Here is a 19,147-nt window from a genome sequence, read left to right as displayed (position 1 = left end):
AGAAATCATCTTTTAGCATTGAATTTAATAGATTACACTTCAGGAACGCCCATAAACATGAGATGCTATCCTGCAGTACAAAACCTTCAGCTGATGGAAAATGATCAGTATGAGAAATTGACTTAAAAGCAAAGAGTAGTATTAACACAGCCTGCCAAGTTGCTACGTGGTGCATCAACATTTCAGTTTGTTCTTTTACTACCAAAGACTTAGTTTGCCTAGATTAATATTAAACTTCATATGCTATAGAGCGTAAAAGCACAGATGTAATGAACTCTTTGGATACCAAATAATAGCTTTGCAATAATGGTGAACATACATGGCATTTTTGAACTCCCTAATGGTTCATATGTTAAAACTTAGAAATGTTTTGTGTGTTTATGCACAGAAAATGCACAGAAAAGAAGTAGTGTAGGCATTTGCTTAAGGAAATCCGAATGCATTTTTCTACACCATTTCTGTGGTGCTGTGAGCGTTTAAACTACAGACATTTCATTCTCAAGCATGAGATTTGTTAATCGGTATTATCAATGCAAGCTCACCTTGCTTATCGTCTCTCTTTCCCTCATAAGCTCATCTATAGCTTTCCTGTCAATCTCTGCCTGCTTCTTGGCAGCCTCCAACTCTAGAGAAAAGGAGGAAAGACAATAAATCCTGGGTTCAAACTGTACAGCTGTTAAAAATGCGGAAACAACTTAGTGGATTTTTTAAAAAGCCTTAACAGTACGTGAACAGTTTGATTAGCTGTGACCAGGTTTTTCAACCTCAGGTATCAGCTAATGATGTTAATACTTACTTGGGTACTCAGAAGAACTTAAAAGAACTCAGGCACAGTAATTAGTTGTATGAGGACTTATTATATTTGAGTGTTCAAACCAAGTTGCATATTCAGAAATCATGGAGCACAGTGAAAATCAGAGCCTTTTAAGAAGCTTCAGTGTGAGCATCCAAAAACTGAGGCACTTTCGAAAACAAGAACCTTCAGAATTATTATAATCCCTCTGTGTGAAATCCAGTTCTCCTTGGAAGCACGGAGATTTTATTGGCTTCAGTGGAGTTAAAACTACTTGCTATGAGTCAAGATTAACACTGGACATACACTATTAAAAAGGTATTAAAAACTGAAGAGACATGTGTTTTCGCTATACTTTAAAATTAATTAAAACCTGCTACACTAACAGTGCAACTCAGGAAATGCAGCTCACTTGCACATATTCATTTCCAGGCTGTAAGAGTTCAGCAGAATCAAAGCAGGAGATTACATGTGTCCTAACCATGTCTGATTTCAGTAAGCTCTGAGATTGCTTCTTTCTCACAGGTCAGTGCAGGAGCAATAATGGTGCATTGGGGATGACATTCTATGTGACGTGGCACAAATTGGCATGACACAAAGTTCAGTTATGTCCGTTGTATTTTGACCCCACATAAGCTACATTATGAAAATTCTGTAACCCTGCAAGGTTTTCAAAATGCTGCTGTAGATTCTAACTGTCATTTCTATAGTCTCATACTAGACACTAAAGAAGAATGATCCTAACAGGAGGATATTCCCTGAATGAATAAATTACTAATGAGAAGACACATCCATCCTTCAGTTAGGTACTTACCTCTCTCCAGTCCAGATATTTGATTTTTTAGGGTGCTTTTCTCATGTCCTGCCTCAACTCTTTTCTCCTCTGCAATACGCAGCTTATTCTGGAGAACATCTCTAACTTTGTTCAGCTTTGAGATTTCAAGGCGCATCTGAGCCACTTCATCATCTCTGATCTACAGAACAGCAACAAGGAAAGGGGAGAGAAAGTATCCACAGAAGGAAAATGCTGTACTTGGTATATACTTACTCCATGATATTCAGAAAGCAAAGGTGTTGTGGGTCACCTGAGAGAAGAAAATCAGCTAATTGAACAATATTAAAAATAATTTAAATAAAGCCAGCTAGGGCAAGGAAAATTATAATCAGATTTTATGCTTTAGGGCTGAAGATGATAAATGAAGAATCCCCAGCTGCAAACCTCACACAGCACTACCCAATTAGTCCTGCAGATTAAACACAGCCAGCCCTAATTTACTTTGATGTATAAGGGACAGTGACAGTGATGAGAAAGATATCTGTAGTGTGATCTGGTTAGATTTCCCTAATAGCAGGTATCAGTTATCTCCACCTCTTTTATAACCTACAGCTTTAGAGAAAAAGCAAAATGTAGAGTTGGTCTCATTTGCTACACGATCAGAGGAGAAAATAATGAATCAAAACTTTGCATAAAAGTTAAGGAACTGGTTACCAGGAAACACAACAAATAATCACAACAGAAATTTCTCTCTTTCTTTTTAAGAAGTAAATATAACTTTCTTGTATAATTCAGTGCCACTGTTAGGTTTTACAGCCATCACAGAAAACAATGTTTCACTTACAGCCTCAGATACTGACTCTGTAAGATGGTGAATGTGAATATCCTCTGGGAGGATGTGAATCTCCTCAATTCTTACTGTCAATAACTTTCAAGAGATTTATGAATACTTTCACAGTTCAGGTTGCCTAACACCATAGTTGAGGCACTCAGCACACTGCAGGATGAAACTGTAAGCCCAGTGCCTACAAAAAGGGCATCTCAGATCATGACTGGGGCTCTTAGAAGCTTTAGCAGGTGGTTTAATTACAAATTGGGGAGCATCTTCTATTTTTTTGTTCCCAGAGGTCCACATGCATGGCTCTACAAGTTCCATCAACCTTTCTTGAAGATTAGATAATAGAATCAAAATCCTCCTTTTGACACTCTAGAGCCCCAAATGCAAGTCACATTTGAATACGTTGTTTGTGAAGTTTTAAGCAATGATGGTATTGCTAGAAGTAATGATAAAACCAGATAACCTGGAAATGACAGTAATTTGATTCTCAAATAGGTAAGAAAAATATTCTCCAGTCTGCCTAGTAAAACACAACAGAAAACAAGCTCTTACCATTAAGGATCCAAATAACAATCTTCTGTGTTATATTAGTTAGGAACTGAGCTTTTAATCTGTCAATGGTTAGGTTTTGTCATTCCGACTAATAGTTCCCATTTAAAATAAAAATAAAATGCAAAAACAAACCCAAAAAACCTCTCTATTGGCAAACAACATTTTTATTTAGGTGGATTGGTTATACTTGACTAAACCTCGATAATATAATGGTTTTCTACCTGAATTTTCCAATGTTTTGTGTTTTAACACTGATGATGATACATAATGTAAGATATGGTAGACAGAGTAATAACACCTAACACTTATACGTTATTCTTTATCACAAATGCTCTCAAAGTACCCTGAAAATTGTATGCAGCGAGCATTTAATCCTTTCCCAAGTGAAACTCACCTGCTTTTGAGTGGTGTAAAACAACTGCTAAACAATGTAAAGACATGCAAGAAAACCATTTAGATCAGAAAGTAAACACCATCTTCGTTACTTATATTTGACTTCCTTAACTGACACTGTGCAGGCAGAATTTTAGTGCTGGAAGCAACTCCTTCCAGTGGAAGCTATCCAGGACACTGTCGTTATAATTTATTACCATTTTTCAATGGGTTTTGGCAACATTCAAATTATGTTAATCACTGTAAGAAATAAAGTTGTGGCTTGTATCTGAAAGTCTCACAATCAAAAAAAAAGACTTCATGCTTGTCAAAAGCGCCATGCGTCCTTTATGAACATAGTGCATTGAGCATTTTGGTTTAAGTGTTTCATGAAACACAGCTCCTCCAGCAGGACACGTGCTACACTGATGATAAGGTTGGAGACTGCACCATGGTATTGCCACAGAAAGAATGGCATCAAGTGACAGTCAGATCTACTCCAAATACTCCTCAGATTTCCCCCAGAACTAACCACAGGGACCTATCAGCACGAGAACTGAAGTAATCCCTATCCTAGGTGGAAAGGTTGCAGTCAGAGATCCAGCTGATAGGATGTGTGCACCTTCTGGTACTTACCTTCAGTTCTGCTGTCTTGTGCTGGATGTCCTGCATCACCTCTTCAAACATCACACTGTGCTGCTCGCTCTCTTGCATAAGCTTAGTATTTCTCATCTGCAGTTGCTCAAGTTCCTTACTAGCTTTTTCATTCAAGGTCTGTTAGATTAAAGAACAATCCTATTAATTCTTTTTAATCTCATTACAATATCTACATATACATGAAGACAGAACCTTCCATCTCCCCAGGAGATAAAAGCTGCTACAGATTGTTGTCTGCTTAAAAGCCACTCTTCATTGCTGATGAAATTACTAATGTGAAATATGATGCATGTTCATATTGACTAGGGGAAATGATAATTTGTAATGAATAACACAGCCAGTGTAATGTTTTTCTTTTTTCTGGGAGCTTAGCAGGTCTCTTGCAGGTGGTAGATAAATATTTTAGTTCTTCTTAGGTATTTCGCAAGCATCACATAACACAACTTGCTACATATAATTACTGAAAATGAGTATGAGATTCAAATTACTTCAATCAGCAGAGGGCAGGGGAGTTGTGTTTCTTAGCAAGCAAATACTACATTAATGTGCTGACAGCATTTCTCTGGGTACATGGTTTGCTGAGACCAGAACACAACCATTTTCCTCTCTAATTTGTCTTCAGTCAAAAGCCCGCAACAGCAGTTTCATGGTTTCTATGGAGAACATATACTTCATACTGGAGCTGCCAGTCTTCTACCCTAACTTACTTGCCATAATTATTATATTATATATATATTATATAATTATTATATCTAAATTACTTGCCCTAGCACATATGACTCCATAAGTGAGGAAAGAACATCCATCATATTTTTCATTTCAAACATTAACATGTGATAAACTGATGAAGTTAATAGGCAATATTCCCTTAACAAACATTAAAGGAAGAGAAGTGGAATTTCCCTCTTCCGAAAGCATACAGAAGCGAAGAGAATGTAAAAACAGGGAATACTGTTTCTTGTGTTTCAAATGTCAGGATAACACTGTGTTTCAGGTGTTATTTTGTTGACACTTGGACATGGGTGGGGTGAAGCCTACAGTAGCTGTATCAAAACATCTTCACTGTCATACAAGCAAGAATATTTTATTAGAAGTTTCAGTGGAACAAAAGCAGGCATAACAATCAACTACATTTCAGCTGAGAAACAATAACACAATGAAATTGCAAGAGCTGGGTCACCTTCTCTTGCAGATCTCTACCTCGACTCTTGCACAGTTAGACAGCCTGGGTTTTGAACACACTTTTTACAAAAGACAACGCAGGGCCTTCACAGACACCTTCAGGCCAGCACAGGCAACACAGACAGTGCAACAAAGGCAGTCTGGTTAATTAGCCCAGGCACAGCACTATGGGAACTATTAGTTTGCAGGATAGATTAGACAATTGAATGCCCCTGAAATCTGCATTTAGAAAGGCTGAAAGGGACTAGAGAAAGGAGGAAGAAAAATGGAAGAGAACCAGGAATTGTAGATATTCTATTTAAAAACAGTGTAATTGTCCTGGAAGATCACGGAGCTGCCCTCAAAAGTTGCATCAAATCAGCGATATTCAGAGAAATAATTAAGTTTTCTCTGTATTGCTTTATGTGAAGAATTTTACTAAGACTCTGTGTTGACCAAAAATCATCACAGACATCTACCTTCACAAATTCAAGGAAAGAAACAGTCATAAAAGTCATAAATTTAAAAGATACACATAACTCCCAAGGAAGTTTCCCTTGAGGTAGGACTGTTTTACAGTGATGAGATCTCCCCTGCCATTTACAGAAATTGCTTCTCTGAAAGTTTCTCAAAGTCAGGGGAAATGGACTGAAAACCTGAAAATTCAGACACTTGCAGAACATTATGTTAGGACATTGCCAGATAAAGTTTTTAGAAACAGAATGAGGAAAATCAATAAAAAAAGTTTATGAAGACAGTTCTCTGCCCTTTCACAGAAACTCTCCCACAAGCTTGAGAGGTAGATAAAAATTATTGTGACAGAGAAGAAAGAAGAGGTTGGAAGTAAAATGACTTCACTAATGCCACTACAGTCAATCAGTGGCAAAACTGGCAATATACATCGAAGTCCAACCTGGCAGTCTCCTGTTACTATCATAAGATCATCCATGTGCTTCAGAGACTTTGTTTCATTTGCTGTGATCTTTTCAAGATGATCTCTAACCATACCATTGTGATCCACTACTGATTTCTGTGAAGAAATCAATCTGAAATCTGTCAGCATGCTTTACGAATTTATTTATCAGTAAAGTAATATTTATTTTAAAGAATAAATATTTATTAAAATTTATTGACGTAAAATAGTATCCCTCCATCTCCTTTCAGGAAAATCAATTTTCTTCTTATTTTGACATCTGACCCTAAGCTTAGACCTGATGAATACAGTGTGCCATGTACCCTACCTTTTGCTCCTTCAGATGGTGTTCCATTTTCTGTTGTTCCTCCTTGTTCTTCTGTATACGTTGCTGTAAATTCTTGATCTCAGTTTGTTTTTTACCTATTTCATCTTGGAGACTTTTAAGCTCCTTCTCCATTTTTTCCTTCTTTCGAGCCTCTCGTGATACCTCATTCTGACGTAGCTGCATTTCTAGCTGAAGCTGTAATTATAGAAAAGGTAAAAGTTTTAAGTTCTGCTGCCTTTTATTTAGGAAATAATCAAGGCCTCTCACCTCTTCTCCTACTATGCTTAATTTGGAAAACAACAACTTCTATACAACTGTACCCACTACTACATGGAATATGCCAGATCTTCTCAGAAGTAAACATCAACCACTAGATAACTCTAGTGGTTGAACAAAAAATCCTGCATGAGAGAACCTAATTATTGATGACAAGAATTTGTTAAGCACCAGTCAGTTCACCCACACAGAAGGGTCTGATACAGTTCAGACATAAAAGCATTCCTCTGGAAATGCAATGGCACAAATGTATGTTACTTGTAAAATGGTACTTTCTGAATGCAGCATAAAAACTAATTTGGGCTTGATGTTATGTTGCAAGGATTTTTATTTTGATGTTTCTCTCTCACCAGCAGAAACACTTATTACACCCATACTAAAGAGAGGAAAGAGAGAGATGTCAGACCAGCGTTCATTTTCACAACTGCTCTCAGTCTTTCTGCTCTCAAAGTTCCTCTGCGGAAACTTTGAAAGAGGAGCTTTCTCTCATAACTAATAGACTGTCTTGTGACTTCTGCTGTCTCCCTCCCAAAAATATGATGGAGCAGAATCAGCAGTGGGGAGACACAGGGGGTTGATCCACATGGAAATATTCAGTTCAGCCAGGGACCAGCAATTGAAAGATTCTTCACTTTAAGATTCCTCTCCCTCTGAGCCCACAAATGAATAGTTGCCAGAACTGACAGGGTCTTCAACAGGATCTTCAAAAAGTCATTGTCATTTAAGCATTCTGAAGTGGAGAATAATTTCATACGGGGAGAATGGGAGGTGGTTACAAGTGCTGCAACATTCCCATGAATTTAAGGGCTGATGAAGTGAGTATCAAAAGATTAAGGCTAGCAAGATTCAGTAAGTTTTGACAGGAGTTTTGATTCTCCCTCTTTTCTCCCATGCCCACATGGCTGTCAGAAAATGAAGGATTTATATTCTCTTGTAATACATTCCCAGCCATCTGCTTTAGAAACAGAAATGGGTTCTGTGCATGAAACCTGGTCTGATCATTACTTTCCTAAATGTGATTAATTAAAACCTGTAAGCTAAATGCTGCTTTTATCTCTTTTCTGTTCTTTGTTTAAGTGTGTTTTTCTACCTTTCTCCTGTTGTCTTGCTCCAGCCCTCATTTATATTCTGCTTTATATTCTTTTATTCCTCACTATTATGTTTTTATATTTTGATGTATCAGAGTTCTATATCACATCTTCCATCCTTTTGTTCTTTCTCTCCATTCAGTGGGTATCCTATTGATCTGCAGTCTTCTATATCTCTAGGTGCTCTACACATTTAAAGGAAGCTATACATATGGATCAGTAAAGAAATATCTACTCAGATGGTCAGATAAACAGAGAATCTAACTTAAAGAAGAGACAAAAAAGTAAAGCTGAGATGCAATATGATTGCTCTCTATAGACACTGGTGAGGTGAAATATTATTTAAGCAGAAAAACAGTAGGCAGAATCAGTGTGAAGAAGAAAGTAAGAGGTCTGTGACCATTAGAAAAGTGAGGTTCTGGAGAAGCTTCTCGTAAGAAGCGGGGGACAAAACAGCGTAATTAGCTTTTAAGTCAGAATTTAATACATTCTTTAAAATTATGGTATGGCATCATATGACAACCACTGCCAACAGCAAGGGACCTAGAATCTCTATTACAGGTCTATGCTCTAAATGGTTCTTTGGAGGCATAAGGATTAACAGTCCAAGAAAAAAAAAATCCAGTATAAGAGAGAACTATGATTCAGACAAAAGAACTTTGGCCTTGTTTAGGGTATTGGAAAGCTATGGAAGCAGCTGGTACGTGACAATACACTCTGCAAAGGACATAAGGACATAGCCTAGAAGTAGAGAAAAATATAAAAATCATTCACATCAGACTCCTTTCTAAGCACTCCCAAAAATGTTTGAGATGTGAAAGAACAGGTAGCAGCATACCAGTCAATGGAGATCAATCGCAAAAGTGGAGAATGGTTCAGGACAAAGCCTAAAATCACCACCTGGTGATTTGTACAGACCTGTATAAGGGATTCATCTGCCTCGTTTTTTGCCCTCTCTGCCTCCTGCTGCTGCTCTGTGGCTTGAGTTAGACTTTGACGTAACTTCACAACCTCTGATAAGAGTTGGTCTCGCTCCTTTGCTATCTCGTCTTTAAGTCTTACCAAATCCTGGATACTGAAAGCAAGGAAATAATAGTCAAGCAGTGTCACAGGCCCCTTCTGTTCTTCGTCCTATGTCAGAGTAAGATCTTTTGTGAGAAACAGTTTAGAAGTAATTTGTTTCATTTTAAACTCCTCTTGGATTAAGGCTCTGCTGGTCAATTGAATTATATGCTCTATCTACTGTGGTCACAGCTACCCTCAACACAGGCAGCTTTAAAAGCTAACCTAGTCCAATAAATCACTTTTTCTTGCTATATCGCATCCTCATGGGTCTGAAGAAACCTGCAGTTTCCCAAAAAGGTAACAGGGAACAAAATCTCTTCTTCTCCACCCATTGCAAAATTACCCGTGGAGACCAAAAATGTTACGTTGTTGTAACCGGTCCCTCTGCAGCTTTATCTGACTGGGCACCTAACTGGGTTATGTCTTACAGTCACCTAACATAAGAATAAAACATACTCACTGTTTGGACACATTTACTTTCTGAAAGAAAGTCCAAGCTGTGGCTGTTCAAGCTCAAACTTAAAACCCACCCTTACAGTTCTAAAAGACTATAGGACTGAAAATCTGCAAAGGAGTTGTCTAGTCCCATGGCCTTGTTGCTGGACAGAGTATTTAAGTTTGTAACTGGAGGGCAATGCACAGGGAAATTTAAGAAGAAATGGTGAGCAGGCAGGTCTCAGCAGCCTGGACAGCAGCTGGAAATAGCTGGAATGAGGTCCCAGCACAGTAACAGCTCCTGGCTCTTGCAGGAAAATGCAATATGCAACCACAGAGAGCTGCCTTTAGGTTGAGTTATGCTAAGGGAAGGCTTAACGACCGAGCTTTTAGATTCAAAGAACCTGCTACACAGATCCAGAACATTTCAGGGCCAAAAGGTGAGGGAGTGGATTTCTCATGCATGCAGGTGGTTTATGTGCTGGCACATTGCTCGGATGGGAAACGTTTGAGCACACTAAAGGACTTTCTCACAGACACGAGTCCAGGTTACGCACCCTGGATACACAATGTGTAGGGAAATGAGCATGCCCCATAGTATCCTGAATATCCAATATAAATAAATACCTCACGCAGTGTGAAAATTCCAAGCCAGAACCAGCTGGGCCAACCATCAGCAATCTCAATAGAAAGTGGTCATAGGGTCAAGGTACTTAATCTCATCTTTGAGTTTACACTTAATTTTATAGCATAAGCACAGCCTGAGGACCTAGCTTTTGGAGGGCTTTTCACCAGCTCCTGAGGATCATTATTATTTGCACACTGTAGCAGCTAGAGGCTCCACTTGAGAGTAGGTCTCTCTACACAGAAGCGTTCAGTAAAAAACCCTCATAGTCTTGAAAATTTATAAATATAAAATACAAACAAGAATACTGACAGTGATAATGCCTTATAACAGATCTGGGAACAGAAAAGAGAAATGAAGTCTCCTGCTTCCTTTACTTAGCTACTTGACCCTGCTGCCATCACATGTAAAAATGGTGACAGGATCCTATTTTCAAAGATAGAGCATACTGAAATTCTAGTCAGATAAAACAATATGACAAATACTGACTAAGTGCATATTATTGATTTTTATTTGATCTCTCAGCTTCATCCAATGCTGAACAAACTCATTCAGAGCTTGATTCTGTACTTGGTCACTGTATAAACACATAGACAAATAAATGTGCACTTACAAGAAAGGTAAAAGGCAGAAAAGACCTCTCTTTCAGTCTTCCACTGTCTTTGTAGTGTCTAAATGGCTAAACAAGGTGTAGAATGATAGAAAATCAGATCAGGCTCTCCCCCTCCCCTGAGAAAACTTACTTGGATTCCTGTCCCATGGACATTCCAGACCCTTGTTCCACTAAATGGGTTAGGTGTGTAATTTCTTTTTGCAGTGAATCAATCGTTTCCTTTGCTTTCTCTTCCTTTTCAGAGGCTGCATCCACCATTTTCCAGGCCTTTTCAATCTCCTAGGAACAAAATTGAAAACAATTACATAAATTGAATTCAGTTGAAAATGAACAACAAATGAAAAATTAATTGACTCGCATTTTGGTTAATTAAGAAAATAGATTTTTATGCCTTTTCATTATTAAATTCACAACAGTTCTCTTCACCAGTTGACTTTTCTCTTGAATGAGCACAGAGCAAACATTTTGAGCCAGTCAGGCTACAACGATTTACACCACAAAACCACTAATACATTTTCTTTAACACATAGATCTTAACATTATCAAATCTCTATGAGGTTGTGGTCATGTCGGTCCCACTAATATCTAAAAATTTACTCAAAATTCAGTGCCCACAAAGGTACCATCTATTTAAATAGTTCACTTATGTCTGTAAAAATCTTATTAACTGTTATGACAATGAACATACAAGTTGATTTGGATGAGAAAAAGGTGTTACACTGGGCTTTTCTCCCTTCTTGTTGATTTTCATCTGTGAAGACCTATTGTATTTTGATTTTAACTGTATATTTAGACAAGTCATGATTCTCATGACAAATTTCAGCACATGGAATTACTTGAAGGACAGACTTGTGTGCTTTTAATGAGCCCAGGGTTTGGTATCAACAAAGAGGATAGGGGAGGAGTGTTCATTTGATTGTTAACTTCCTTTGCACCACTTTCCCTCGAATCGGATCCTTAAGAATCAAGCAGCAGGCTTAATCCTTGCCAGGTTCAAAGCAAGCTCCTACCATTTTTGAAATCCTGCACTAAAAAAATGCATAAATTCAGAAAGCAACTGGACTAGAAAAAAGTTCCCAAAGACTCAGTAAATAACGAAGATGCTACTTTTGACACTAGAAGTCCCTGAGCTGCAAGACACAGCATGATATCCTCTCTCTCATGCTCTCTTCTCAGCTGGCTCCTGGGGGAGTTCTGGACTTGATGAACTGGTACAGGTTTAGACTCCAACTGTGGCTGTGCAGCTCCACATTAGCTCTAGGGTGTCCCCATGCAGAGCCAGGTAGCAGGATCACTACATCAGGCCACAGGATCCCTTTCAACTCCTACTTGCATCATATGAAAATGGGGCAGGGAAAAAAAAAATTAAAACACCTCCACAATGAAGAATATAAAATAATTTAGTTTATATCAAATTGTTTGCAGCAGGTCTTTCTTGAAATTAACATCTCTGGCTCCAAATAAAACCACTATTTAACATTCAACTCAAAAAGATTACACCTATATTATGGTATATTGTTAATATATTTATAGAACTCTTTGAAATCAAATAAATGTAATGCTTAGCTGTTTACTGCCTAAATTAAAAATCCAAGCTATAGAACTAGCAGAAGTAACAGTCTACCAGAATTTGCTGATAATATGACACTAAATATAACTTATGTAGCCTCTTCAAACTGGAGAGGGAATACATTTTAATTTTAATTGTTCAACCAGTTCAGAATATCCAAATTTCAGAAACCATCTGGAACTTAAAGATCAGGTATGTTTGCTCTTCATTTTTTTCCCCAACCTATTAAAGAGTGAAACAGTGGGCTTCACTTGTTCAGAAATTGTGAAGGAAATGATAGTCAATTAAATTCACTACCTACAAACAGTATTTTCATTACTTAATAAATTACTTGCTTCAAAATTTAGTTTGAAATATGTACTTTTCACTTATGTCTCGAGCATATTTAAACAGTTTTAAATATTAAAGTCAATTTTTATATTTTATTCACTTTGAGTTCTAATTTTCATTCAAATGCAGCAATGATCACACATAAAGTATTAAGTATCATCTAGTAAATAATAAATTTTCATTCATTATTACCTTACATTAAAATGTTCAATTCTGAGATTTAAATAAATGCATATTAGGCTGAAATAATGACATGAAGATATAGTGTATCATCTTGACTGTCAGAAAAGCATAAAATATAGCTGCAAATAAACATTTCAGATTTGCCAACCAATAAGAGGCAATCAACCTTTCTCTAGAAAAATGCAAATGGAAAATAAGATTAAAACTGATTACTTAAATCAAAGCTTCCTGCTGGCTGATTAGACTGTGATTAAAATTGGTGAACTAAATCATTACGATTGGAGTTCTAGGGGATAGAACTGGTGAATAAAATCAATACGCCCTCGAGAGGTCTTACTGGCTTCAGTGAGTATTTTGTTCTGATGTGTATTCACAAAAGTGATCCCTCAAAGTCAATTAGGCCATCCAGATCAGCAGTGATTTCAGGTTACCCTAAGCTGTGGTTTTTATCTTGTTTTTGATGTGTAAAAGCAATTGTATTGAATTCATATTGATAAAACTATTTTTTTCAATGAAGTAAGCAGGCACCTATGATGGCCTCATTAATAAGCAAAATCTAAATAAAAATTTGCTACCAACTTCAGTGTCAGCAAAACTGGGCTTCATTGTAATTGTTTCTTGGTTGTGTCTTTTACTTTGAATAGTGGATCAAGAGATTGCTTCCTTTAACTTCAAAAGTAAAGAGGAGGAAATTTTTGATGGTGGAAACCTTCACTGAAAAAATATTCCCATTATTACTCAATAAAGAAGGAAACTGAAAGAATACAGAGTGTCAGCATCACTGGGTAGCTGCAGTACATGGTTAGGTAGGTAACATGGATTGCAGTCTGTTGTATAATTAAAGACAGAAGTACACTGAATGTTTGCAGTCAGAATCATTCAAAAATTTCTGGAGAGGTACTGGAACTCTGGAAACTGTGAAGCAGAATTCATAAAGTGTGACTGCTTTAGTTTATTTCCACTGAATACCCCAAAAGATCACATCAGTTTCACTGCTCGGAAACTGAAAATTACTGAAATGCTTTCTTAGTATATTGGATTGATACCCTTGGAAATTGAAAACTCGCTTAATTCCAAGCAGGGCAGTACAAACTCCTATAAATTCCCTTTCTGGCATTCCTCCAGTGCAGCCTTGTGGATCAGCATCCCTATCAATGAAAAAGAAAATTGTATTCCCTTGGTGTTCAGCTTGGCACTTTGCTCCTTTGATATGACTGTAAACAGCAGAGTATTGTTTCCAGTTTATTAAAACTACAAACCAGAGCACTGAACAACCACTAGACAGTTCACAGCTATTGATTATTATTGACCCGGGTCCTACCAGCCGCTGATCTGTGTAGTTAACCCCTGCCCCTAAACAAATCCTACTGATTACAAACAGGCTTCACATAGGGAAAAAATTTGCTTCTGCAATTTTTATTTCTATATGAAACAATGACCTAGAAGAGGAAGGTTGTACTCCCATTACCCTGATGACCCATCAAGTCACCAAGATTTAGGGCCTTAATTTGAAGCAACTTTACCATTTTTACAGGAGCAGCCCCACCAGGATTCTCCTATCTTTTATATATCATGAAACAGTGGAACAGATTGTTTGTTTAAATTAGCACTGCAGAATCCCATATTTGCTATTTCAGCACTCGAACTTTCCCCAACACTTGCCTTTGGCACTTGTGAAACACATTTTTTGAATGTTAGTTAAATTGTAGTGAAATCCTACAGCTGTCGTGGAACTTCCCTTCAGAAAGGAGAATAATATGAAATATGAAGGTTACACCAAACGAAACCCCAAACCATGACATGAACATTCAAAGAAAATATCCAAATAATTGCTGAACATTTGAGAGGAAGACTCATTTTCACAACCAAATTGAAAAAGTATCAGTGCCGTTTACTTGGCCCAGAGCACACCACTAGTACTGAAATGTCACGTGTTCCACATTTCTAATAGGATCATAATGTCAAGCAGCTTTTTCACTACAAAATCTATTAGCTGGTTCAATACTAAGTGGTAACATTACACCATAACCTTGCCTGAGCTTCAAACCAGCTGCTGAAATTGGCAAGGCTCTTTTTTTATCCTACTCTTCCGCTCCTCAGTTTTATGACATTACTATGACAATGTCTCAGCTTGGGAACATCTTAAAGGATTGCCTCGGCTACTGCTCACACTCAGAGTATTGCCATGTAATAGCAGAAAGAAAATTATAAGGATCACTGTGGTTCCTGACACCCACCTACCAGGTTTTGATTAGCAGCAGTGAAAATGAACAACATTTTCCATGCAGATTTCCTCCTCCTTGAGGATGCTTGGACCTGTACCATGGGCTTGCAAGCTGCCACCACAGAATGACTGCACTGCTATTTATATTTACTCTGAGTGTATTTTCTTCATAATCCTAAGGACAAGAAACTTCATTTCAAAGAGCTTCTATTTCTATAGTGCTCATAGATCACTCTGGATTGCTATACTGAATTTATCTTACTGGAACAAAACACTTTATTGTAAAGCATGGAGGTTTCTCAACTAAATACTAAATTAAAGCCTGTCTAGGTACCACAGCCTAAGTTTTTAAACCATCAGAAAGAAAAAAGATCAAAATACAGTCTTCTGATCATTTTGCAGCTTTAAGTTTCTGGTAGTCAAACCTCACTGTACGGCTAAAAACATTGACTGTTTTTAGCGAGTCGAGCACTTTGATTTGACAGAGTTCAAATCAATAATAACAAAGAACACATCAGAGTAATTTGGCAGAAACACATTGAAAAGCTATATAGGATTCCTTTTAAAAAAACACTGTGAAACATTTATTTATATGAGCTGATGACACTTCCCAGGACTACAATCCATATTTCAGCAAGTAAGTAGATTTGTTAATGTTCTGGCAATAGGTAACATCTAAGCAGCCCTTCAAAAATATTAATGAATCAAAAACTCTATATCAAGTTGAAAAAGTGCTATTTTACAGAGGGAAAGCTTAAACAAAAACTGTTAGTGGGTACTTGAAAGCTGATGGAGTTGTTCTAGTGCAAATAAACACAGAATTTGACTGGGACCTCTAAAAATACCAGGTTGAGGGGAAAAAAAGTGTTTGGTAGCAAAGCAGAGGTTAAAGAACCAGAGATGCCAGCTCTATACTTAGTCCTCCAGCTAGCGCACTACATAAAAATAAAGTAGCTAGTTGTCTACATAAAAATAAAGTGTACTTGTAGACACTTATTACCATGCTTTTCATTAGCAGTTTCAGATCATATTTAATTCTATTCAAAACTTTACCGTCTTCATTGATGATATAGTTTCCTGATCATCTTTAGTGAGTTTTGTGAGCGCAGCTACTTTAGATGAATTCACCACCAGCTCAGCATTCAGCTCCCTGCATTTCTCCATGAGACGCTTTTCATTTTCATGAGACTTCTTCATAACAGCATGGAGCTTCTCATATTCTATTCGGAATTTTTCCAGAGTTTCATCTCCCTTAAGTAGATTGATGACATCTTGGAACTCTTTTTCCAGTTCTTCAAATTCACTTTCTTCTAGATATGGTTTGCCAGACTTTTCCTGAATGAAATGAGATAGATAAACAACAAACGTGAGGAATCAACATCTCACTTACCACCCCAGAATACAAAAAAGCAATATACTGAGTGCGTAATAGCTACTAACAAATCATGACAAAATTTTCCGAAATAACGGTTCTTTTGCTATCACATAAGATGCACACTGCAAGCTATTTTTCAAACAGCTCTCCTCCAACTTTACTGAAATAACTTTTGCTTTAACAGTCAGAGTTCCTGTAATTGAGTACCACAGCTACTTTAAAGATAGGTCTACAAAATATCATCATTGTGATAGTATTTAAATAATGCATCAGCTATTCAGGAAGCCCAGTATTTTAGCCTCAGTTCTCCCCAGTTCTCTGCACTCTGAAGTCTAATTAGTTTATGCTTTTTATGCAGATGGTGCCAGCAAATCACTTGCAGATAAGCATATCTGAAAGCTCCAGCAATGCCAATGCAAGCCAGTCCTTCCTCTGCAGGTTATGCTACTGTTAAAACTTTCACAGGGGACATTTTTGACCTAGCTCAGGTCTGACGCCAAATTTTGCAAGATCAGTGGCTGAACACCAAATTCCACCAATATTTTTCAAAACAGCTTAGATCAGCCTCCATTATATCCTTCAAGAGAACACAATCATACCAAGTGGAGGCAGCATGGCCCCTTCTCACGGGGGAACCTGATCTTCTAAACAGCAAGATAAGCCAGCCCACGGGATGCTTCATTTTGTCACAGATACATTGCTGCCATTACACAAGCTTGCTCAAAACTGACCGGAACATCTCTACACTGCAATCTAAAATTTAGGCACGTCCTTATAATCGCATCTCAGAGGTGGACTCACTTGGAAGGGAACACAGCTCTCCTGTTAGTGCTGGCCATGGGTATACAGGGAGTCCTCTCGCAAAGGAGAGGCAGTGAGATGCGCAGCTCCCATAGCCTTAAAAATTTCCCACTGTAGCTCCCCCCCAACCCATGGACTGTGATTTTAAAAATAGTTCAGGCCCCTACTTGCCATTTGAACACAAACAGTTTAAATATGAGAATTTTCACAATGCTAAAAAAAATATAAATGCTGAGAGCAAAACAACATATTTAATTTCATAGAATCATAGAATGCTAGGGATTGGAAGGGACCTCGAAAGATCATCTAGTCCAATCCCCCTGCTGGAGCAGGAACACCCAGATGAGGTTACACAGGAAGGTGTCCAGGTGGGCACCTTTTGAATGTCTCCAGAGAAGGAGACTCCACAACCTCCCTGGGCAGCCTGTTCCAGTGTCTGTCACCCTCACTGAGAAGAAGTTTCTTCTCAAGTTTAAGTGGAACCTCTTATGTTCCAGCTTAAACCCATTACCCCTTGTCCTACCATTGGTTGTCACCGAGAAGAGCCTGGCTCCATCCTCGTGACACTCACCCTTTGTATATTTATAAACATTAATAAGGTCACCCCTCAGTCTCCTCTTCTCCAAACTAAAGAGACCCAGCTCCCTCAGCCTTTCCTCATAAGGGAGATGCTCTACTCCCTTAATCATCTTGGTTGCCCTACGCTGGACTCTCTCCAGCAGTTCCCTGTCCTTCTTGAACTGAGGGGCCCAGAACTGGACACAATATTCCAGGTGTGGTCTCACCAAGGCAGAGTAGAGAGGAAGGAGAACCCCTCTCTGACCTACTAACCACCCCCTTCTAATACGCCCCAGGATGCCATTGGCCCTCTTGGCCACAGGGCACAGTGCTGGCTCATGGTCATCCTGTTGTCCACCAGGATCCTTGTTTCATCATTTTTTTGGGGAGGGAGTACATATGTTCACGCTACCTGAAAGACCTGAAATTTAAAAAATAAATACAGACCTTTGTGACTTGAAAGAAAGGTCAGGCTGCGTGACACATGAAGGCAGAGACACCAGCTCCAAATCCCTCCTCCTTGCCAAGGCTCTCATTTGTTTGGTTTTGGTTTGCTTTTGTTTTGTTTTCTGTGTCAGAAGCTTTGATGGGAAAACAGCAAAGGCAACTTGAATATTAAGCCCAGGCTCCCCTAGGCACACAAGGTTGGTCTGCAGGGCAGGGCCCAAATTTGGTGTGTGACCCCTTCAAACCTCCTCTGCCACTCACAGCAACAAACGTGGGTTTATTGCATCCTCTTCTCCAAAATCAAACCTTCAGTTTTGATCTCATTTACATTTGTGATCAGAAAGAGAGTTAAGAGCAGTTTCAGCATATGGGGTTGGGGGGGAAGGGAAATCACACACACCATTTTAAAAGTAGCAGGTGCTCCTAAAATTCAAGTGTTACTACTGCCTGTGTGCAAGTAATTATTTCCTCCTACTTTTAGCACAGGATCTAATTGAGCCCCACTCACAACAGTAACTTGAGACATCAATATGGCATATAGCCATAGATGATATGCTGGGCTTATCCTGAGGTTCAGCGTCCGACCTGCCCAAAACACAGTGGGGGAACGGCGGGCGAGGGGGGTCTCACCTCAGCCATGCTGCCGGTGGGCTGGGGCCCGCAGTGGCGGTGCCAGGCCGGGCCGGTGCCGCTGCCGGTGCTCGGGCGGCCCGACGCCGCGGCGCTGCAGAGGCCGCCACGCCGTAGCGTGGCAACGGCGGCGGGCGGGGCGGGGCGGGGCGGGGCGGGGCGCCGGAGCCGCCTGAGGGGCCGTTGTGCGCGCGGGGCGTTCGGTGGCGCCCGGCGGGCTCCCTGTGCGAGCCGCGGGCAGAGCAGCGGGGGCAGCGAGGGGCGGCAGCTCGGCAGGAAAACCAAACGCCCCCTCAAGGCACGGAGGGAGAGAGGGTCGGTCCTGTGGAAGGAGATAAACGGGGATTTGTGCGGGTTTGGGGCACGAATTGCATTTGGCGTCTGGCTTCTGCCAGTTCATTGCACCTGATTGCTCACAGCAGCTTGTCTGTGCGTGTGAATATGTTGTAGCATCCAAGGCGCAGAGCGAGGGAACTCAGGACGGGCTCTGCGCTTGAAGAGCTGTGCTCAAGCATCATCTGCTGCCGTTTGCTCCCAG

At 39.2% G+C, this 19,147-nt stretch overlaps 1 protein-coding gene across 1 annotated transcript in view; it reads right to left on the bottom strand.

Moving 5' to 3' along the window:
- CFAP58 (cilia and flagella associated protein 58) overlaps positions 1-18,668 on the bottom strand; it is a 57,448-nt gene extending 38,780 nt beyond the window's left edge. Inside the window, exons 1-8 of the mRNA XM_082052823.1 lie at positions 18,610-18,668; positions 15,852-16,133; positions 10,622-10,770; positions 8,672-8,828; positions 6,390-6,584; positions 3,967-4,104; positions 1,608-1,767; positions 543-625 (exon numbers count right to left, since the gene is read on the bottom strand). Coding sequence (XP_081908949.1) covers positions 543-625; positions 1,608-1,767; positions 3,967-4,104; positions 6,390-6,584; positions 8,672-8,828; positions 10,622-10,770; positions 15,852-16,133; positions 18,610-18,618 — 1,173 coding nt within the window. The 5' untranslated portion in view covers positions 18,619-18,668. The remainder of the gene's footprint in view (positions 1-542; positions 626-1,607; positions 1,768-3,966; positions 4,105-6,389; positions 6,585-8,671; positions 8,829-10,621; positions 10,771-15,851; positions 16,134-18,609) is intronic.
- Between the last annotated feature and the right edge of the window lie 479 nt (positions 18,669-19,147).

Source organism: Streptopelia decaocto (genome assembly GCF_964273445.1).
Source record: "Streptopelia decaocto genome assembly, chromosome: 5".
Taxonomy (NCBI): domain Eukaryota; kingdom Metazoa; phylum Chordata; class Aves; order Columbiformes; family Columbidae; genus Streptopelia; species Streptopelia decaocto.
The sequence above is the reverse complement of the archived record's forward strand: the minus strand, read 5'-3'. Positions and strand labels throughout refer to the sequence as shown.